General features: G+C 34.1%; 2 protein-coding genes across 2 annotated transcripts; both read left to right on the forward strand.

The window, feature by feature from the left end:
* The first annotated feature begins 7,127 nt into the window (after positions 1–7,127).
* On the forward strand, positions 7,128–10,416 carry LOC113753624 (glycerol-3-phosphate 2-O-acyltransferase 6-like). Its single transcript, XM_027297824.1, has 2 exons — positions 7,128–8,079; positions 9,201–10,416. The coding sequence occupies exons 1-2, from the start codon at positions 7,468–7,470 to the stop codon at positions 9,933–9,935; spliced, it is 1,347 nt and encodes a 448-aa protein (XP_027153625.1). The 5' UTR covers positions 7,128–7,467; the 3' UTR covers positions 9,936–10,416.
* A 10,061-nt stretch (positions 10,417–20,477) lies between these two features.
* On the forward strand, positions 20,478–23,765 carry LOC113753242 (glycerol-3-phosphate 2-O-acyltransferase 6-like). Its single transcript, XM_027297345.1, has 2 exons — positions 20,478–21,429; positions 22,550–23,765. The coding sequence occupies exons 1-2, from the start codon at positions 20,818–20,820 to the stop codon at positions 23,282–23,284; spliced, it is 1,347 nt and encodes a 448-aa protein (XP_027153146.1). The 5' UTR covers positions 20,478–20,817; the 3' UTR covers positions 23,285–23,765.
* The last annotated feature ends 218 nt before the right edge of the window (positions 23,766–23,983 follow it).

The raw sequence follows: 23,983 nt of genomic DNA on the forward strand, positions 1-23,983 counted from the left end.
CATTTTCTTAGGGATGGCAACGGAGAGGGGTTGCTACAAACTCCCCTCGCTCCCACCCCATCCCTCGTTCCTGCTCCCCCCGCCTCGTCCCCGCTCCGCCTCGCTTCCCCTGTGGATGCTCTCGCGAGACTAATAAAAATTTGTTATATAATTTTATTATGATTAAATTTTAGTAAATAATCAAGTACTAAAATATCAACACATCATCAAATTATTATTCATTGTAATTTTATAATTGAAACTTATAAAAACAATCAAATAAAAATTATTTGAATACAATCCAACATGATGAAATAAATATAACTAAAGTAGTCAAGTTTTCACTTTTGGCACAAATACAATCACTAATTCATTATTGTGCTTGTGCTTTTTTTAAGAAAAAAATGTTATTGTATTAAGTGTAATTAGGGATTTAGTATAAATGTATTAGTAAATTTAGTATAATCAATTAATAATTTGTATTAGTACACATATATAATTATTAGTATAATTAATAATATCAATTATATTATATATACTAATAGACATTATATAATACATATAACTAATAATATCATTATCATAAGTTTGTAACTAATTAAATTATATAATTATATATATAATTATATACATATATATTTTATATATTTATTTTTTTAAAGCGAGTAGTGGGACGGGGGTACACTCCCCCTCCCCTCGCCCCGTTTCTAAGCGGGGGGAAAAAAATCCCCCCTGCCCCAATCCCCTCCCCATTAGCCCCCTGCGAGACGGGTGACCGCCATCCCTACATTTTCTTCAGGAGGAAATGAAAGACGAGCATGTTAAGAGCAGTGTTATTATACTTGGACCGGACTGATCGGTTTTATTGAACCAATCGTGAACTCGCATTCTTTTCAAATTGATTTGTAGTATAGAATTATTTTAGTCAAAAATCAGTTAAAATCATTAAAAATTGGTTAGACCAGGACCCGATTCAACTGATTGACCTGATTATCAAACTTGCCTTTCTTCTTTTCCACAAACATAATTTGAGTTACCTAAATTGTAATATTTTTATTTATTAATAGGAATAAGAGAATGTCACCCATTTAGTGTAAATATCAAAATCACTCGCTTTTCTAAATAATTTCTAAATCAAGATGTTTTTCATCCTTATGATCTCATTAATTTAGCATCAGTGTTTCCAACTTGCATTATTTTGTTTTAATTTAGTTTTTCAAGTAGTTTTGGAGAATGGACATATTTTAACCATGAATTTACATTTTTGTATATAATTATTAGGTTTATATTTGATTGCAAGTCTAATATTTTTTAAAACATTTTTCATGATTGGCCAAATATAACCAAGAACTTAATTTCAATATTTCTGAACCTTCTAAAAATATAAAATAATTATAATATCATGCTGATGTCAGTGAATTTTTTAGAACGATCCGATCGATTCGACTAGTTGACCCTTGACCCAATAGTTTAGCGGAATCACTTTTCGGTCCGAATTTAACAACATTGATTAAAGATTAAAGAGTAGTAGTATATGATGCACTAAGTAACTAGAACTGGAAACTTTTAAGCGGGCGTGTTGCTTATCCACTTCTCAAATTGGTGTGTCAGGGACTGGGGGTTGGTGAATTGTGTGAAGACGGTTGGGAAACATGTGGTTGTTCCAACTTCCAAACGGAGTGAAGACTGGAGAAAAATCATGGACCGAGTCGTCACATGCCAATTGACGTTTGGTTTAGGGCGTTTTAAAATTTTAATCATTAGAAGCCTATATCTTCTCGTTTTTTAGGAATTGAAATGTTAAGACTTTTAGCAATGATTCTTGTGTCTTCTTCTTCTTTTTTTTTTTTTTTATCAAACACGCCACAATGTCATGTCAAGAAAAAGAAGAGCATTTGAGGTTATAAATGGAATCTCAATAAAACAAATATTTTATACTAGTCGATGATATGATTCAGCGATAGAGATAAACTAAAAAAATGATCCATCTCTTTGATTTCAGAGACTTCATATTTGTGTCCATCGCTTATAAATATTATAATTTTCAATGGTCTTTTTATAAATGGACTCACCTCAATAATAGAAACCCTTTGGGATCTAAAATGCTGGGGACTAGTTATTTCCTTCGCCATGAGAGAAAGTAACGAAGAAGGTATTACAATGAGCATGTTTTATGATTTGTTAGCCAAAACATGTAAAGAACTAAATAGAAATAGAGGCATTTCTAAAAGAAAATTTTGACGAAATAATTCCGGTGGTGAAAGTTTTGGCCCACAGTTGGGCGTTGGACAGCATTTGATATTTTGGCGTCGGAGTGTTGAGTTCTTAAACTCTGCCAGAGAGGTTGGGCTTATTTGGATCATGGTGTAAGCTCTGGGTAGATTAGCCCAAAAATTGTTTGGGCATGTACCGAGATCAAGAGGCCATCATTTAAGTAGGCGATGACTTAGGTGCCTCATTTATTGAAAATATTTTAGGCTTTCGGCCGATTCAGTGCCCGTTGTCATTGGGCACCTTTTTAACTTTGGAGCTAAGTAAGGCAAGTTTACTGATTACTCCAATGTTTCATTAATGACGCTCTTATTCCTTCATATTCTTTTGTAAAAAATAGATGGCGTGTCATTAACAATAAATAGGTGCTAATATAAAAAATGTTACACTAACTAAATATGGTCATCACAACAATTAGTAATGTATAAAAAAAATCTCGCAAAAAGGAATAGAAGACAAGATTTGAGTTTTATTTAGCTTCAAAAAAAAAAAAGGTGCTCGATGAGCTTGATGACAGGGTGTCAGCCTGTGCAATAATAAAAATATACTCAACTAAAGTTAATTTCTGTAGATAGTAGTAAGCAGGGTCGAATCCACAAGGATTAGGTGTAATTGTTTCTTTTCAAATTCACAATAACCAGAGATGACAATCAAATAAATGCAAATAAAATCCAAGAAATTACTAAAAATTAAATAACAATTTACTAAAATCAAATGAATGATAACTAATGATCTAGTCAAGAAATAACTTCAGTAATGGTTCACCTAATTGATCCTCGATGCACAAGCAATTCCAATTATTTATTAATAAATAGGTCATAATTGCCAAACAAGCGATGACAGTCAACCCCTCCTTACTGTATTGGTGATTAAAATACGCCCGTTAACCACTGCTCTAATTGAAAAATAATTTTAAGTACGCCTGTAAGATTTAATTCCCCAATTACCTTACGTATTATAGGAACTCTATTCTAACCAAATAACGCACTACCAGGGTTATTTCAGATTAGCCCGCGTATCCCCTGACACAAATCCAATCATGCCAGCTGTCACTAATTCAAGTCAATTAAACAATTACGGATTTAACTCCCCAATTGACAATAGACTCCCAAATTAACTAATTATCCGGATCCAAGACAATCAATTAATTGAACAATCACAAACATTGTAATCAGGAAATATGTGAATACCAATAAATAAATTTAAAAAGTAAAATTAAATCGATATCATAATTTTAGATGATCCAAAGCATTTGTTCCTTGACTAGTTCATCATCCCGAATGAAAAGAACCTACGCGAGAATTCAATGCTTCTAATCATCCCTGACATGCGAGGGAAGAAAAAAAAATGCTAAAAGACAAGGACGGAAAAGTCAAGGAAAACAACTCCTCATTTCTCCTGACATGCGCAGGAGAAGTCCTACTCAAAAGCATCCAAGGAAAAATTAAAGCTCCGTTTCCAATTCCTATCTTTTTCCCCCTACTGTGCGGCGGCTCCCCAAGGAAACAGCAGACTCCGCTTGCCCTCTTCCTCAGCAATTACTGAAATGGGCCCAAGTTTTCCGTTGCCAACAATGCCCCTGGGATAAGCTCTGTGATTTGGACTCCTTTCCTGTTAAATTGGTACTTGTTATCATATTGTCGTTTTATTCCTTGAAATAAATGTAAAATACTAAAAATGAGTAGAATCCAATAATTAATCCACATCGGGTCAGGTAATAGGGAAAATTAATAATAAAATAAATGATAAAATTGCAACCTATCACTTGAACTCGTACTCAAATACTTCTATTTGTTAGTCGAGTCGAACACCAGTATCCTACTCGAATTCAACTTGACTCGATTATAGCCGTACCCTGCTTCAGTTGATTTTGTTTGGTTTGGTCCAATTATTGTAATTCTTAGGACTTTAAACATAAAATTGTACATCTTTGGTGTGGATCGTGAATTAGATGTATGAGTTAACAAAAATTTATGTTTACACCAAAATCGTACCATTTTGCACCAAATGTTGTAAGAATTACTATATAATTGGAGAAAACTAGATAGAAGTTCAATTGGAGAAGCCTTGAACCAGATTCTCCTATATTGAAACCAGATAAAAGTTCAATTAAAAGTTTCTTTCAACTATATAATATCCTCTGTCTTTCAACTATATTAATTAATAAATAGCAGGTTATTGTTTAGGGATACAACTGTAAAATAATAAATCCTTTTAGTAGACGAGAATTCAGAGGGAAACTTTCCAAAAGTCTATTTATTTTGCTCCCTTGAGATAGAAGTAGCTTTGTCAAATAGTTCCCCACTGTTCATGGATTGTATTGTAAATTCGGTATATATTTCTAATTTGATTTCCATTCAGCGCATTTGTTTTAGTGCAATGATTAGAACTATATAATATTCATAAGTCAAGCAAAACTACTATTTTCTTTTAGTTTTCTACATTTTTTTTCTTATTTTCTGAGCCCTGATTATCTTTCTTTGATTTCCTTGATGTTGGGGGTTGCATTCCAAATTTCAGTTCAATAAAAAGGATAGAACCAGTAGTCCAGTACGCTTCAAAAACCATTCGAACAGTTCAATTTTGGTGTTAGTTTGATTAACTAAAGCATTAGATCTAGTTCCAGATTAAGCTTTAGGTGACGAGGTCCCTTCAATTAATACAATTAAAATTCCTTAATATGTCTTCTAAACTTTCTCTAATTAATTATATTTTTAGGGACCAAATTGACATTTTGTTTAGAGGTTGTAAATGAATCTTGAATTTGGTCGTGGACTGTGGAGTATGGACTATGAATAGCAAAGTCATATTTCATTCAACGTAATTTTCTCAAAATGCACTTCGATCAATCATTTTAACATTAGAAAGTTAAATATGTTATACAGTTGAGTTTTACTTAACACTCAGTCACTATTGAGATTTTTGAACATTATTTATAGATAATATTAATATTTGCAATATAATAACTAATAAATACTTATTTTATTACCAACATTAGAGGTTATAAGCAACATTTAAAAAAGTTTCAAAGTACAATATCAACTACGTACTTTGGCTATCTGCATGTAATAAAGTAAACTTGATAATATCTCTCTACTAGTTAATTCTTTGACTGCCATTGACCTGACTTCCATGACTTTATCTAATTAAATGGCAATATGTGTTTAAGAAGCAAAATTTAGATCAAGTTACGGGGCAACGGCTACGCATAACACAGCCAGCCTCCCCTAAAGGCACATGCGATGCTAGCGAGGAGGGGTGTGTAATTCAAAAACTCATTTTTGCGAATCAATTTTATATAAGATTTTCATTATTAAAGCAAATTGTGGTATTTTAACTTTTTTTTTTTAATCAAAGAAAGGCTACTTTAGTAGTTATAATACTTAGAGTCAGTCATTTTTTCAACATGGGTTTAGATGAGTTATGGTTAAAAATAGTTATAGACAGTTATTTTAGCAATTTATGTAAATAATTATAAATGATTTTCAATTCATGAGAATAAAATTGAAAATATATAAAGTGATAGAAAATGTTTACCCAGACCCCATCTCTCCCTGCAGCCCTTTATATATATATATATATATATATATATATATATATATATATATATTACTAATATAGGTAGTAATGGTACTATTGCACACCGCTTATCTTGCACTATTTTACCTTCTTTCAGAAAGGACTTGCAAATTTCTCCGCGCACTTAACGTGCTAGGGTCGGGTTGGGACGCCGGGCCCGGGTCCCAGGGGGTTAGTCGGGCCCCGTAAGGATTGATCCGAACACCTCTGTGTCGACCAAAAAAAAAAAAAAAAGAAGAAAGGACTTGCAAATCCAGCTACATGGTATGGTGCATTTCGTTTCATTTGCGCTTTTGCTGCTCATTGATGTTTTGTTTTATACGTCAAATCTTATCACCTAGTTCCCGTTTCAGGTAGGAAGTTGCATGTGGAGATACCGCCTATTGTAATGGTTATTAGCTGGTGGCTCCTTTGTTTATTATTCACTACCTTATTTACGAGTTGGAATCAAGGCTTTTTTATTTCAAAGCAAAAGCGACAAACAACCTTTGTTTTGTTTTTTCCCCTTTTTTGGGGCAAACATGCATAAAGAAACTTAAACTACTTTAGACTTGGGGAAATTCGTCCTCATTAAAATATGAAACCTAAATAAAATTCTTATATTTCGATTGCTATTTTACAGAGTCTTTATAGAAAAATATACTGTAGTGATTTGATATATATAAGTTAAAAAATTAATTAAAAAATGTGTTTACAGAAAATGAAAATATTTTTTGGAAAAAAATTTTCAAACAAGGCTTTAAAAGGATTTTACTAATCAGACACTCGTTAAAAGAACGTTTATGTATTATTATTATTTTTTTCCAAAAAATGAAGTTAAGTCTAGAAAAGAATCTAAATGCAGGGACAATGAACGTAGATGTATGTATTCCATTGGAAATTTTTTTTTTATTATATTTATCTTCCTCTCCTCTTGTCTTTGTGAGCTAATTTATCTCTCTTTCCTCTTCTTTGTCAGCTGTAGTTTTGTGATGCAATGCCGAATTAAGGAAATAATATGAGTTGACTTGGTTAAAATTCCACCCAAAAAAGAAGAAAAAAAGTCTTTCACTAATTTCAACTTCATTCACCTTCTTATTTTCTATTTCTTTCTTTCTTATTCTACTTTTTGTGGACTACTCCACCTTGTTATTTTAGACAATAACGCATTATTGTCACTATATGCGGGTGACGTACTTTTTTTTTTTTCCTAGGGCAAGAGCTTGGTAGATTATATCCATGCACATTTCGTGCAGAAACCGTAATGAATCCAATACACAAATGTTCCTTCAAAAAAGAAAATTACACAAATGACACGAAAATGACGATCTGTACTATGAAGAATATAATTGGGATAATCAATAATTATTTCATTCAAATTTGTAGCCGCAAGCTATTCCTCAACAGCAAGTAGCCACAAGCTATTCGTCAACATGTCCAGTTCTCCTCCAAACGCAGCGCCAATCTTTTTCATTGTTCTTGGAGCCAAAAACTTTTGCTTTGTCCTTCTCCAACTACTAATCTGGTGCTTTTGATTTCGTCTTTTTCCCAACTTGATCATCTTAAATATAACCAAGCCCCAAGCGAATTCAACTTCAAGGAACAGGTGCTTTTGGATACTTCAATTTTTCCACAGAAAGAAAGCTTTTCCAAGCCAAAATGGCCATCACTGCCTTCCCAACTGTCGATAAATGCGCGTCCATCGGTCGCGAGAGGGATACGGTGGTGGCGGATATGGATGGAACCTTGCTTAGAGGGCGAAATTCTTTTGCTTACTTTGCTTTGATTGCTTTTGAAGCAGGAGGGATTCTAAGGCTTCTTTTCCTGGTCTTGACTGCACCAATCGCTGGTCTTCTTTACTATTTTGTTTCTGAATCTGCTGGAATTCAAGTTATCATTTTTGCAACATTTGCTGGAGCAAGAATTTGTGACATAGAATCGATTGCTCGCGCCGTGTTACCAAAGTTTTACTCTAGTGATCTTCATCCGGAGTCATGGAGAGTGTTTTCTTCTTGTAGAAAACGTTGTGTCCTCACTGCCAATCCCAGGATTATGGTGGAAGCTTTCTTGAAAGATTTCTTAGGAGCTGACTTGGTTTTGGGTACTGAGATTGGTACTTACAAGGGCAGGGCAACTGGTTTTGTTAAGAAGCCTGGTGTTCTTATTGGGAAGAACAAAGCTGATTCTCTTAAGAAAGCATTTGGTGATGAACAGCCAGAGATTGGATTGGGTGACAGACAAACTGATATTCCTTTCATGACACTGTGCAAGGTTAGCGAACTACTGCATAGTATTTGTTGCATATGAAAAAAAAGCAAAAAAAATATTCCTGTTTGAATATTACATGTTGCATATCCAATATTTGGCTAATCACTTATCTATTTGTTGTACCCTACATACACTAAAACACATTTGAACACTAAGGAGGTGATAAACTAGAGAAAATAAAAATTACAGACGGACTAAACCAATAATTCAACATTGTTCAAGATGTTAAATCTTGTCCATTTTTATTTTGTCATTGATTATACAGTAAAATACCAAAAAAAACCTTCTATGATTTGTTAAATATTCAATTTAATTCCCTCTAATTTAGAAACATATAATATAATTCCATGTGGTTTCAACTAAATTAAAAATTGAATGGAAAGCATCCAATCTAACGATTGTATGTAAAATATCAATATTGCCCTTATGTAAATGAACTTCCTTTGATTTGCCAAATGTACAATTTAATTCCCTCTAATTTTAAAAAATTACAATTTAATTCCTTGCAATTTTGACCAAATTAAAAATTGAACGGAAAGCATTCACGTGTAATAGGGGCAATTGACACTTCACGTACAACTATTATTAGATTGAATGCTTTCCTTCCAATTTTTAATTTAGTCAATTTTTAATTTAGTCAAAATCACAGGGAATTATAGTATAGGCTTTCAAATTAGGAGGGGTTAAATTGAACAATACTCTTTCAACCACAAGAAGTTTTTTTTTGTTTTTCATATTTTACCCTTGATTATATATTATAAAGAACTGGTAGTCAGGTAACGTAAGTCTAACTACGGAGTGAGACGGATGTAGCAAACGACATCCCTATCTCAATCAAAAATTTGTACTAAGTATGCTCGAAAGCGCTAGGAAGATTCCTTTCTCTTATTAGCATTGTGTGTCTTGTAACTAATGTTGCAAGGCATGTGATATACGTTAACGTTACATGCGTGCCTCATAAAGAATGGTGCTGGATGAAGAATCTAAGTATACTGAAGAATATTTACTTGCAAGATTAATTGCATAATATCGTCAAAAAATTGACTACTTTAGCTTGACAGAATTAGTGTTGTAAGTATTACCTCAGCATCAAAGTTTCTTGACCACAAGTCTTCTGAATGCAGGAGGGTTACATTGTTCCACCGAAACCTGATGTGAAGGCCGTCACAAATGACAAACTCCCGAAGCCCCTAGTGTTCCATGATGGCCGCTTAGTTCAGAAGCCAACACCCCTCTTAGCTCTTCTCACCATCCTTTGGATCCCAATCGGTTTCCCCCTCGCTTGTCTTCGGATCGCAGCTGGATCACTCCTTCCCATGTCAATGGTGTACTATGCACTTTGGGCACTTGGGGTTCGTGTCACAGTTAAGGGCAATCCACCACCCCCTGTCAAAAGCTCCTCTGGCCGCCGATCCGGTGTACTCTTCATTTGCTCCCACAGAACCCTGCTCGACCCCATTTTCCTCTCTACCGCCCTTGGCCGCCCCATTCCAGCTGTTACATATTCCGTCTCCAGACTATCGGAAATCATTTATCCAATTAAGACAGTTAGACTTAGCAGAGATCGTGCTCCAGATGCATCCATGATAAAGAAATTACTTCAACAAGGTGATCTAGCAATATGCCCAGAGGGTACTACTTGTCGCGAACCCTTTCTTCTCCGATTTTCAGCCCTTTTCGCTGAACTAACCGACGAATTAGTAGTGCCCGTGGCTATGGAGAATCGCATGAGCATGTTTCATGGAACAACAGCAGGAGGGTGGAAAGGGATTGATCCATTTTATTTCTTCATGAACCCAAGCCCTGCTTACGAGGTCACTTTCCTGAAGAAGTTGCCAGCTGAATTGACATGCAAGTGAGGAAAGTCTAGTCATGAAGTAGCAAACTAAATTCAGAGGTTGATTGCTGCCACTCTTTCTTATGAATGCACGACCTTTACTAGGAAAGACAAGTATCGAGCACTTGCTGGGAATGATGGAACAGTAGTTGATAAACCTCGGATCAAAGCAGACAAGGTTTTGGGATGCTGATTTAATTTCCTGATGCTGGACCACAACCTGGAGAGTACTAGCTTGTATTATGGTTTTCCCAGTTGGGTACCTTCATTAGGAACATCGGACACGAACACGACCCGTGTTTGCAAATTCTAATGTTTCGTGGGTACCTCTGAATGCATGAGAAGCTAATCTGTTGCCTTCTTAAATTTAGGAAGAAACAAGTGATGAGAAGTTGGAATTATAGTCTAATGAATTGAGATCCCTTCTGTTTCTGAAAATGCATTTCATGCATCCATGTACCCGTTTTTCCTTTGAGTACAAGTGAAAGCATTGATTTACCTAACGTAAATTAGCTAAGAGAATCATCAAGAAAGAAAGCCCCTAAAGAAAGTTTGTTTAGAAGTTACAAGTAGGGATCCACCTAACACATCCACTTTTCGGATCTGTGTAAATTAGGGGGACAAATTGCAACTCCAAGGATATATAAAAATATATTTTTCTTTTGGGAGGGGAAAAGGTTCTCTCCTGGTATGCTGCTCCCTTTTACTTATTAACATATCATTATTATACAAGTATGTACCATAAAATTATTATTATTAATTTTATTTTATTTTTTGGTAAGCATGTAGGAGTACCACAAAATGCAGTACGGAAAGGGATACCATTTGTGGGGATGCGCTTAAAGCCTTACGACAGCGAAGCAGCTTTTAGAGTTTGGTCCTTGGCTGCTGCTGCTGCTGCTGGTGGTGGCTCTGCATGACAGAATCTATGGAAAATTGGGAGTGGTTAAAAACGAAATAAATAAATTAGGCGAAGCAAATATGTCCACATGCCATAACATCTTTTGCCAAATATATATTAATGTTTATTGATAAACCCCGCAGCCAGCGGGATTGGGTGAAATTGAACAGCAGCAGTGTCCGAGATGGTAAATTACAGCCTCCTCAATGCCCCTGCCTAAGTTAACAGCGTAGTACTATGGCGTAGAGAAAAATTATTCGAGTTAGAATCATGCCATCTTCAAAACTTACACATTCGAAAAGGAGTTTTTGTTTTAGCCTTTTCAACTTCCACCGGATGCAATTAGGCCTGTCAACTGTATTTTGGATACGGGTAGGGATTTAATTCCGTTTTTCGGATTCGGATCCGACCCGAATCCTTTTTGTAAAAAAAAAAATGGATCAGATACGGAATAAAGTATTTCAATCCGAATCTGAACATAAATGGATTAATAATTTAAAATATATATATTTATCAATATAATTTGAACATATATATATATTTAAAAAAAAAGGAAGAGGATCAAGAAAAACCAGGAGGATCCTGAAATGATCTGGCAAGTTGGATTTGGTTTACCCAGACCAATTAAGTAAGCGACAATGCTAAACTGGCTTGGACTTCCTTCCCTGTTAGTTCCTCCGCCTCGTTTTACATTTATTCCCTTCTGGGCCGGCGGTCAGAACATATAAAAACTCGAATGGGGACAAGAAATGCTGCACCACCCTCCGACAGGTTTGCAGTTTGCACCGCACCAGTGCACTCGATCGACTCAACCCCTGTGTTGTGTTGTTTGTAGCATAGCAGATTATTATTAGCAGCACATCAATAATGATAACTCTGGGTGTGTGTGGGCCTTGTTAGCCTTAAATAAATTACTGCTCGTACCACGACTTGGTACGTACTAGTACTAGTTTTGAATTTTGATTTGGCCATTTTCTGCACCAAAACAAGCCCCCCCTCAGCCCTCAGGGAATCCAATGCACCTCTGCGCTCTGCGCTCTGCAAACTACAGGTCCACCACTCCTAACTGCATCTCCAGCTCTATTTTCCCACCTCTCAGATTCTTACAATAAAATTGCTACAAATTCAGACTGCATGCTTCTCGTCTTGCTAAAACTGTTGTTGTTGTTGTTGTAATACTAGAGTAGAGTATAGATGTTTTACTGGCTGACACGAAAGTTTAAAATATGGAGTTTTGAGCATTGCCCAAATTTTCTAGAAGCAAATGTATAAGAAACCATTTAAAACGTCAAAAATCAATACTAGAAGTTTGGGACCTGCTACGTACATCGCCATATATGAATTTGATCTCTGCACTAGAACAAGTCCAGCTTATACATTTATACATTATTACATATTATGTATATTATATATTATACATAACATTATTATACATTATTATACACAATAATGTACATAATAATATTATACATTAATAATGTATATATTATAATATAATGTATAAATATTTATACATTTATGTATACAATATTGCATATTATGTACATTATATTATATTATGTATAATATACAATATTATGTATAATATTAATGTATATAAATATTTATATAATATATAAATATATAATTTTCAATTTGTATATTTCAATTTATATTAATATATATATATACATAATTGAAATATACAAATTGAAATATACAAATTGAAATAAACATATGGAGTTGTTTTTTATATAATATTTGGATATGGTGTTTTTGGAATTGTTTTGAAAATACACATTTACTGTAGCATTTGGAATGTGAAAAACAGTTTTTCAAAAACAGGAGCAAAAGCAAGGAATCCAAACGAACCCACATTGTTTGAACTTTGAAGTGTGAGCTGGAGAAAGAGGAGGGTGTTTTCGTCCTTTTAGGAGGAATAATGGGTGCCCACGTGATCTCATCTGTGGTCTTCAGGTGAATCCCTTTTTCTTGATTCAGGTGAATCCCATTTTCTTCGGGAGGAAATGAAAGACGAGCCTGTTAAGAGCAGTGTTATTATACCTGGACCGAACCACTGGGCCAATGGCTCAGTGGCCACCAGGGAGGGATTAAGTCCTACTTGGGCTGTTGGTAAGGGTTGAACCCTCACCAGCAGCGAAAAAAATTTAAGGGTTGTGTCATAACACTTTTTTGGTCTAGTTGGGTCTGTATACCCACTAACCCCTACAACAGCCTCCTTAGGCTCCTCCTCCCCCCTAGATTATGATAGTATAGGTTATACACATGTATCGTTGCTGACAAAAAAAATATTATACCTGGACCGAACCGATCGGTTTTATTGAACCGATCATGAACTCACCTTCTTTTCAAATTGATTTGTAGTATAGAATCATTTTAGTAAAAAATCAGTTAAAATTATAAAAAATTGGTTAGACCAGGACCCAATTCAACTGATTGACCCGATTATCAAACTTGTCTTTCTTCTTTTCCACAAACATAATTTGAGTTACCTAAATTGTAATATTTTTATTTATTAATAGGAATAAGAGAATGTCACCCATTTAGTGTACATATCAAAATCACTCGCTTTTCTAAATGATTTCTAAATCAATATGTTTTTCATCCTTATGATCTCATTAATTTAGCATCAGTGTTTCCAACTTGCATTATTTTGTTTTAATTTAGTTTTTCAAGTAGTTTTGGAGAATGGACATATTTTAACCATGAATTTGCATTTTTGTATATAATTATTAGGCTTATATTTGATTGCAAGTCTAATATTTTTAAAACATTTTTCATGATTGGCCAAATATAACCAAAAACTTAATTTCAATATTTCTGAACCTTCTAAAAATATAAAATAATTATAATATCATGCTGATGTCAGTGAATTTTTTAGAACGATCCGATCGATTTGACTAGTTGACCCTTGACCCAGCAATTCAGTGGAATCACTTTTCGGTCCGAATTTAACAACATTGATTAAGGAGTAGTAGTATATGATGCAACGATTCTTGTGTCTTCTTCTTCTTTTTTTTTTTTTTTTATCAAACACGCCACAATGTCATGTCAAGAAAAAGAAGAGCATTTGACGTTATAAATGGAATCTCAATAAAAAAAAATATTTTATACTAGTCGATGATATGATTCAGCGATAGAGATAAACTAAAAAAATTATCCATCTCTTTGATTTCAGAGATTTCATATTTGTGTCCATCGTTTATAAATATTATAATTTTCAATGGTCTTTTTATAAATGGACTCACCTCAATAATAGAAACCCTTTGGGATCTAAAATGCTGGGGACTAGTTATTTCCTTCGCCATGAGAGAAAGTAACGAAGAAGGTATTACAATGAGCATGTTTTATGATTTGTTAGCCAAAACATGTAAAGAACTAAATAGAAATAGAGGCATTTCTAAACGAAAATTTTGACGAAAAAATTCCGGTGGTGAAAGTTTTGGCCCACAGTTGGGCGTTGGACATGAATTTGATATTTTGGCGTCGGGGTGTTGAGTTCTTAAACTCTGACGGAGAGGTTGGGTTTATTTGGATAATGGTGTAAGCTCTGGGTAGATTAGCCCAAAACTTCTTTGGGCATGTACCGAGATCAAGAGGCCATCATTTAAGTAGGCGATGACTTAGGCGCCTCATTTATTGAAAATATTTTAGGCTTTCGGCCGATTCAGTGCCCGTTATCATTGGGCACCTTTTTAACTTTGGAGCTAAGTAAGGCAAGTTTACTGATTACTCCAATGTTTCATTAATGACGCTCTTATTCCTTCATATTCTTTTGTAAAAAATAGATGGCGTGTCATTAACAATAAATAGGTGCTAATATAAAAAATGTTACACTAACTAAATATGGTCATCACAACAATTAGTAATGTATAAAAAAAATGTCGCAAAATGGAATAGAAGACAAGATTTGAGTTTTATTTAGCTTCAAAAAAAAAAAAAAGGTGCTCGATGAGCTTGAACTCGTACTCAAATACTTCTATTTGTTAGTCGAGTCGAACTCCAGTATCCTACTCGAATTCAACTTGACTCGATTATAGCCGTACCCTGCTTCAGTTGATTTTGTTTGGTTTGGTCCAATTATTGTAATTCTTAGGACTTTAAACATAAAATTGTACATCTTTGGTGTGATCGTGAATTAGATGTATGAGTTAACAAAAATTTATGTTTACACCAAAATCGTACCATTTTGCACCAAATTAATGTTGTAAGAATTATATAATTGGAGAAAACTAGATAGAAGTTCAATTGGAGAAGCCTTGAACCAGATTCTCCTATATTGAAACCAGATAAAAGTTCAATCAAAAGTTTCTTTCAACTATATAATATCCTCTGTCTTTCAACTATATTAATTAATAAATAGCAGGTTATTGTTTAGGGATACAACTGTAAAATAATAAATCCTTTTAGTAGACGAGAATTCAGAGGGAAACTTTCCAAAAGTCTATTTATTTTGCTCCCTTGAGATAGAAGTAGCTTTGTCAAATAGTTCCCTACTGTTCATGGATTATATTGTAAATTCGGTATATATTTCTATTTTGATTTCCTTTCAGCGCATTTGTTTTAGTGCAATGATTAGAACTATATAATATTCATAAGTCAAGCAATACTATATATTTTCTTTTAGTTTTCTACATTTTTTAAAAAAAATTTCTGAGCCCTGATTAGCTTTCTTTGATTTCCTTGATGTTGGGGGTTGCATTATTCCAAATTTCAGTTCAATAAAAAGGATAGAGGCAGTAGTCCAGTACACTTAAAAAACCATTCGAACAGTTCAATTTTGGTGTTAGTTTGATTAACTAAAGCATTAGTTCTAGTTCCAGGTTAAGCTTTAGGTGACGAGGTCCCTTCAATTAATACAATTAAAATTCCTTAATGTGTAGATAGAGGTGAGCTCATGATGATGAGTAATGGAATTTAGGAGGCTGGGAGTGTAGGGTGTGAAAAAATATTCCATATGTCTTCTAAACTTTCTCTAATTATATTTTGTATTTAGGGACCAAATTGACATTTGTTTAGAGGTTGTAAATGAATCTTGAATTTGGATGTGGAGTATGGACTATGAATAGCAAAGTCATATTTCATTCAACGTAATTTTCTCAAAAATGCACTTCATTCATTTTAAAATTGCGAATCAATTTTATATAAAATTTTCATTACTAAAGCAAATTGTGGTAGTTTAACTTCTTTTTTTTTTTTATCAAAGAAAGGCTACTTTAGTAGTCATAATACTTAGAGTCAGTCATTTTTTCAACATGGGTTTAGATGAGTTATGGTTAAAAATAGTTATAGACAGTTATTTTAGCAATTTATGTAAATAATTATAAATGATTTTCAATTCATGAGAATAAAATTGAAAATATATAAAGTGATAGAAAATGTTTACCCAGACCCCATCTCTCCCTGCAGCCCTTTATATATATATATATATAGTACTAGTATAGGTAGTAATACTGTACTATTGCACACCGCTTATCTTGCACTATTTTACCTTCTTTCAGAAAGGACTTGCAAATCCAGCTACATGGTGCATTTCGGTTTTCATTTGCTTGCTTTTACTGCTTCTTTGTTTTATACGTCAAATCTTGATCCTAGTTCCTGTAAGGTATGGAAGTTGCATGTTGAGATACCGCTATTTAATGGTTATTAGCTGGTTGGACTACCTTTGTTTATTATTCACTACCTTATTAGAGTTGGGAATCTGACGGTGGATTACCAGTAGATTAGGCCAGTCAAGGTTTTTTATTTCAAAAGCACGAGCATCAAATCAACCTTTTGTTTTTTTTTCCCCTTATTTTGGGGGCAAATTTCTTAGTATATTGTCAATTTTGAATAAGTTCACAAAATTGGGGGTAGTCCGGGTGGAGTGCTGAGAAAGGGGTCGCCGCAATTGAGAGTTGAGTCTACTGATAAAAACACTTTTAGTTTTCATTTATTTTAGTTTCATGTATTTTGGGTCAGTTTTTGTAAAAAAAAAGCATCTTGGCCGCTCATGAATTTTGCAATTGCTTCGCCGCTCATCACATGGGCGGCGAAGGAATGTCGATCAATTGCTTCGCCGCTCAATTGATGAGCGGCGAAGCTTTTGTCCTATGTTCTTTTTTCTTTTTTTTTTTTCCTAAGTATTCTTCCTACCTTTTTATTATTATTTTTCGAAGCATTCTTCCTACCTTTTTATAATTTCATATGTAATTTTTTAATAAGTTATTTATTATTTCATATGTAATTTTTAATAAGTGTCGCGGCTCATTCTAATTTATTTTTTTTGCGAAGCATTCTTCCTACCTTTTATTTCATATGTAATTTTTAATAAGTTATTTAATATTTAACAAAGGCAGCGCGATCAAGTTTTTTCCTGCCGTTTTTACGTAACCCTTAAATAGGTGTAATTAGAATTTTACGTTTTACATGAAATACTAATTTTCAAATTACAATGTAATACTTTTTAAATTAAAATTCTTAAATCATATTACTAAAATTCTATTATAAACCAAAATTATCAAAAAATTAAAATATGATATTAGAATAATGAGAAATTTATAAATTAACATGATAATCGAGTATGCTATTAAATTACTAATAAAACTTACTTAAGTCATATTTTTAAATTTTATAATATTATTATTGCAATCAATAATGATAAATAATACAATATTTATAGAATGTAATAATTACTATATAAACTTAAATAATAATAAATTAGGCATAATTAGAGTTTAGGATTAAAATAATTGGTATGGTATTAAAAATATTCTAAAATTTACTATTTAACATTTATCGTTTATCACTTATCACTTACTATTTACTATTTAACATCTACCAGTATTTACCTTTTATTCATCATTCGCCTAAAAGACTACTGCATCTATAAAATTAATTCTAAAATCCGTCAATAAATAATCTTTAAAAAACTTCTTTAATAACCATAAAAAACTAACCTTATCATCTGACTATTAAATAATCTTAAATGTAAATATTAATTCACCTACCAACGACTATTAAATCTTAAAAACTATAACTTTTTATTCATCTGATCTTTAATATCAATAAATAATCATTTAATAGTATATCTTACTATTAATATTCATTATTAATTCACCTAAAAGACTTGTAGGCAAACCATAAATAAATCATAAATAAAAGATTACTGCAAACCATAAATAAAGGACTACTGCAAACTATAAATAAATATCTCATTCCAAAATTAAATAAATGTAAAGCAGCATAATATTTAGAACTTAACATAACTGCAAATATAATAAAAATATTATTAACAAAATTATTAAATAAACTAACCTGGTCAGTGATATGTCGTTTCTTTACAAAATTTCTTTCCGATTCACCCCTCAAATTGTAATGTTGCTTTCCTGAATCATCGTCTTAATCGATCAGCTATTCTCGAAAATTTAGGAGAAATATAAGATGAGAACCACCAGAAAGGGAAAAAGCTAAGAAAAATTTGTGAAAACGATGAAGAAGATGATGAGGATCACACCAGAAAGAGAAAGAAAGCGAAGGAAGTGGGTTTTCTCAAGTGAATATATAAAGGAGAAAAATGTTGAGGTTGTCCGTGAAGATGCGGCAGAATAGTTATTGTCGGCAAACAAATAATTGTAGTACTGCATTGACTATAACTTTGATTAGTTTAGTTAAGAAAAAAATTAGTGCATGGCCGTTAGTCTTTTTTATCCAATGACAACCATTGGATATGTTGGGTAGATGGTGTTGACAGTGGAAAAACTATCGCCGCAATCAAGATTTGCGATTTTATTTTAAAAATATTGTTTTCCAATTAAATTAAGCCATCTCACTTTAAAGAAAATATTTTGATCGACAGCGTCCGTTGATCACAATGTGGTCAACGGTGGAAAAAAATAAATTCTACTCGACGTCAATAAAAATCGACAGCGTCCGTTGATTTGCGGCATCGAGTAGCAAATACAAAAAAAAAATATTTAGTGCCTCCTGTCCGTACGAGGTAAATAATTTGGCCTCAAACAAAAAAAGTAAAAAAGTAGTATGACATCTGAAGAAAAAGTCAAAAAGTACTACTCTCTCCTGTCCGCAAATAATTTTGGTCTCAAGCAATAAAATTCAAAAAGTAGTCTGACATCTCAACATAAAGTCAAAAGTTGCTCCTGATGTCTTGTCAAATCATGGTCACGCTTACAGAACCTTTCGCCGCTCATCAGCGTTTTTATTTAAAAAAAAAACGAACCAAAAAATGAAACCAAAATAAATGAAAATTAAAACTATTTTTACTAGTAGCCACCCTTCTCACTTGCGACTAGGGGTGCAAACGAGCCGAGCTCGAGTCGAGCTTTGGTTAATCGAGCCGAGCTCGAGTTAATTTTGTGAAGCTCGAACTCGAGCTCGAGCTCGACGAGCTCAAAATATCAAGCTCGAGCTCGAGCTCGAGTCAAATTCGAGTCGAGCTCGAGCTTAAAAAATAAAAAAAAATAATAATAATTATTTTATTTTTTAAAAATAAAAAATAATTTTAAAAAAAAATGAATAAAACAATAATTTTTTTAACAAATAATAAAATATTAGGGATATATATGTAATTTTACTATTAAAATAAAAAATAAAAAATAAAAAAAAATATATAATTGAGCTCGCGAGCCAACGAGCTTAATGTTTTTGAGCTCGAGCTCGAGCTCGAGATCGCTTAATTAGCTCGAGCTCGACTCGAGCTCGATATTGACGAGCTCGAGTCGAGCTCGTATTCGAGCCGCTCGCGATCGGCTCGCGAGCGGCTCGATTCGCGAAACAGCCCTACTTGCGACGACCCCTTAACCAGCAAGACTTCCCACACAGCCCCAATTTTGTGAACTTTTTCAATTTTAACAATATTCTTAGAAATTCGCCTATTTTAGGGTAAACATTCATAAAGAAACTTAAACTACTTTAGACTTGGGGAAATTCGTCCTCATTAAAATATGAAACCTAAATAAAATTCTTATATTTCGATTGCTATTTTACAGAGTCTTTATAGAAAAATATACTGTAGTGATTTGATATATATAAGTTAAAAAATTAATTAAAAAATGTGTTTACAGAAAATGAAAATATTTTTTGGAAAAAAATTTTCAAACAAGGCTTTAAAAGGATTTTACTAATCAGACACTCGTTAAAAGAACGTTTATGTATTATTATTATTTTTTTCCAAAAAATGAAGTTAAGTCTAGAAAAGAATCTAAATGCAGGGACAATGAACGTAGATGTATGTATTCCATTGGAAATTTTTTTTTTATTATATTTATCTTCCTCTCCTCTTGTCTTTGTGAGCTAATTTATCTCTCTTTCCTCTTCTTTGTCAGCTGTAGTTTTGTGATGCAATGCCGAATTAAGGAAATAATATGAGTTGACTTGGTTAAAATTCCACCCAAAAAAGAAGAAAAAAAGTCTTTCACTAATTTCAACTTCATTCACCTTCTTATTTTCTATTTCTTTCTTTCTTATTCTACTTTTTGTGGACTACTCCACCTTGTTATTTTAGACAATAACGCATTATTGTCACTATATGCGGGTGACGTACTTTTTTTTTTTTCCTAGGGCAAGAGCTTGGTAGATTATATCCATGCACATTTCGTGCAGAAACCGTAATGAATCCAATACACAAATGTTCCTTCAAAAAAGAAAATTACACAAATGACACGAAAATGACGATCTGTACTATGAAGAATATAATTGGGATAATCAATAATTATTTCATTCAAATTTGTAGCCGCAAGCTATTCCTCAACAGCAAGTAGCCACAAGCTATTCGTCAACATGTCCAGTTCTCCTCCAAACGCAGCGCCAATCTTTTTCATTGTTCTTGGAGCCAAAAACTTTTGCTTTGTCCTTCTCCAACTACTAATCTGGTGCTTTTGATTTCGTCTTTTTCCCAACTTGATCATCTTAAATATAACCAAGCCCCAAGCGAATTCAACTTCAAGGAACAGGTGCTTTTGGATACTTCAATTTTTCCACAGAAAGAAAGCTTTTCCAAGCCAAAATGGCCATCACTGCCTTCCCAACTGTCGATAAATGCGCGTCCATCGGTCGCGAGAGGGATACGGTGGTGGCGGATATGGATGGAACCTTGCTTAGAGGGCGAAATTCTTTTGCTTACTTTGCTTTGATTGCTTTTGAAGCAGGAGGGATTCTAAGGCTTCTTTTCCTGGTCTTGACTGCACCAATCGCTGGTCTTCTTTACTATTTTGTTTCTGAATCTGCTGGAATTCAAGTTATCATTTTTGCAACATTTGCTGGAGCAAGAATTTGTGACATAGAATCGATTGCTCGCGCCGTGTTACCAAAGTTTTACTCTAGTGATCTTCATCCGGAGTCATGGAGAGTGTTTTCTTCTTGTAGAAAACGTTGTGTCCTCACTGCCAATCCCAGGATTATGGTGGAAGCTTTCTTGAAAGATTTCTTAGGAGCTGACTTGGTTTTGGGTACTGAGATTGGTACTTACAAGGGCAGGGCAACTGGTTTTGTTAAGAAGCCTGGTGTTCTTATTGGGAAGAACAAAGCTGATTCTCTTAAGAAAGCATTTGGTGATGAACAGCCAGAGATTGGATTGGGTGACAGACAAACTGATATTCCTTTCATGACACTGTGCAAGGTTAGCGAACTACTGCATAGTATTTGTTGCATATGAAAAAAAAGCAAAAAAAATATTCCTGTTTGAATATTACATGTTGCATATCCAATATTTGGCTAATCACTTATCTATTTGTTGTACCCTACATACACTAAAACACATTTGAACACTAAGGAGGTGATAAACTAGAGAAAATAAAAATTACAGACGGACTAAACCAATAATTCAACATTGTTCAAGATGTTAAATCTTGTCCATTTTTATTTTGTCATTGATTATACAGTAAAATACCAAAAAAAACCTTCTATGATTTGTTAAATATTCAATTTAATTCCCTCTAATTTAGAAACATATAATATAATTCCATGTGGTTTCAACTAAATTAAAAATTGAATGGAAAGCATCCAATCTAACGATTGTATGTAAAATATCAATATTGCCCTTATGTAAATGAACTTCCTTTGATTTGCCAAATGTACAATTTAATTCCCTCTAATTTTAAAAAATTACAATTTAATTCCTTGCAATTTTGACCAAATTAAAAATTGAACGGAAAGCATTCACGTGTAATAGGGGCAATTGACACTTCACGTACAACTATTATTAGATTGAATGCTTTCCTTCCAATTTTTAATTTAGTCAATTTTTAATTTAGTCAAAATCACAGGGAATTATAGTATAGGCTTTCAAATTAGGAGGGGTTAAATTGAACAATACTCTTTCAACCACAAGAAGTTTTTTTTTGTTTTTCATATTTTACCCTTGATTATATATTATAAAGAACTGGTAGTCAGGTAACGTAAGTCTAACTACGGAGTGAGACGGATGTAGCAAACGACATCCCTATCTCAATCAAAAATTTGTACTAAGTATGCTCGAAAGCGCTAGGAAGATTCCTTTCTCTTATTAGCATTGTGTGTCTTGTAACTAATGTTGCAAGGCATGTGATATACGTTAACGTTACATGCGTGCCTCATAAAGAATGGTGCTGGATGAAGAATCTAAGTATACTGAAGAATATTACTTGCAAGATTAATTGCATAATATCGTCAAAAAATTGACTACTTTAGCTTGACAGAATTAGTGTTGTAAGTATTACCTCAGCATCAAAGTTTCTTGACCACAAGTCTTCTGAATGCAGGAGGGTTACATTGTTCCACCGAAACCTGATGTGAAGGCCGTCACAAATGACAAACTCCCGAAGCCCCTAGTGTTCCATGATGGCCGCTTAGTTCAGAAGCCAACACCCCTCTTAGCTCTTCTCACCATCCTTTGGATCCCAATCGGTTTCCCCCTCGCTTGTCTTCGGATCGCAGCTGGATCACTCCTTCCCATGTCAATGGTGTACTATGCACTTTGGGCACTTGGGGTTCGTGTCACAGTTAAGGGCAATCCACCACCCCCTGTCAAAAGCTCCTCTGGCCGCCGATCCGGTGTACTCTTCATTTGCTCCCACAGAACCCTGCTCGACCCCATTTTCCTCTCTACCGCCCTTGGCCGCCCCATTCCAGCTGTTACATATTCCGTCTCCAGACTATCGGAAATCATTTATCCAATTAAGACAGTTAGACTTAGCAGAGATCGTGCTCCAGATGCATCCATGATAAAGAAATTACTTCAACAAGGTGATCTAGCAATATGCCCAGAGGGTACTACTTGTCGCGAACCCTTTCTTCTCCGATTTTCAGCCCTTTTCGCTGAACTAACCGACGAATTAGTAGTGCCCGTGGCTATGGAGAATCGCATGAGCATGTTTCATGGAACAACAGCAGGAGGGTGGAAAGGGATTGATCCATTTTATTTCTTCATGAACCCAAGCCCTGCTTACGAGGTCACTTTCCTGAAGAAGTTGCCAGCTGAATTGACATGCAAGTGAGGAAAGTCTAGTCATGAAGTAGCAAACTAAATTCAGAGGTTGATTGCTGCCACTCTTTCTTATGAATGCACGACCTTTACTAGGAAAGACAAGTATCGAGCACTTGCTGGGAATGATGGAACAGTAGTTGATAAACCTCGGATCAAAGCAGACAAGGTTTTGGGATGCTGATTTAATTTCCTGATGCTGGACCACAACCTGGAGAGTACTAGCTTGTATTATGGTTTTCCCAGTTGGGTACCTTCATTAGGAACATCGGACACGAACACGACCCGTGTTTGCAAATTCTAATGTTTCGTGGGTACCTCTGAATGCATGAGAAGCTAATCTGTTGCCTTCTTAAATTTAGGAAGAAACAAGTGATGAGAAGTTGGAATTATAGTCTAATGAATTGAGATCCCTTCTGTTTCTGAAAATGCATTTCATGCATCCATGTACCCGTTTTTCCTTTGAGTACAAGTGAAAGCATTGATTTACCTAACGTAAATTAGCTAAGAGAATCATCAAGAAAGAAAGCCCCTAAAGAAAGTTTGTTTAGAAGTTACAAGTAGTGATCCACCTAACACATCCACTTTTCGGATCTGTGTAAATTAGGGGGACAAATTGCAACTCCAAGGATAAATTTGTCTTTTGATCAGTTTTGATCTGGGACTGGCAGCTTACCCCTGGCAAGAAATAGCAAGGGAAAATACAAAATCG

Source organism: Coffea eugenioides, chromosome 11, assembly GCF_003713205.1.
Source record: "Coffea eugenioides isolate CCC68of chromosome 11, Ceug_1.0, whole genome shotgun sequence".
Taxonomy (NCBI): Eukaryota; Viridiplantae; Streptophyta; class Magnoliopsida; order Gentianales; family Rubiaceae; genus Coffea; species Coffea eugenioides.

Bases quoted from the DNA above. Each gene is read 5' to 3' on its own strand.
- LOC113753624 (XM_027297824.1), top strand. From the start codon at position 7,468: ATGGCCATCACTGCCTTCCCAACTGTCGATAAATGCGCGTCCATCGGT. The intron at 8,080-9,200 runs GTTAGCGAACTA...TTCTGAATGCAG, and splicing joins CTTTCATGACACTGTGCAAG to GAGGGTTACATTGTTCCACC.
- LOC113753242 (XM_027297345.1), top strand. From the start codon at position 20,818: ATGGCCATCACTGCCTTCCCAACTGTCGATAAATGCGCGTCCATCGGT. The intron at 21,430-22,549 runs GTTAGCGAACTA...TTCTGAATGCAG, and splicing joins CTTTCATGACACTGTGCAAG to GAGGGTTACATTGTTCCACC.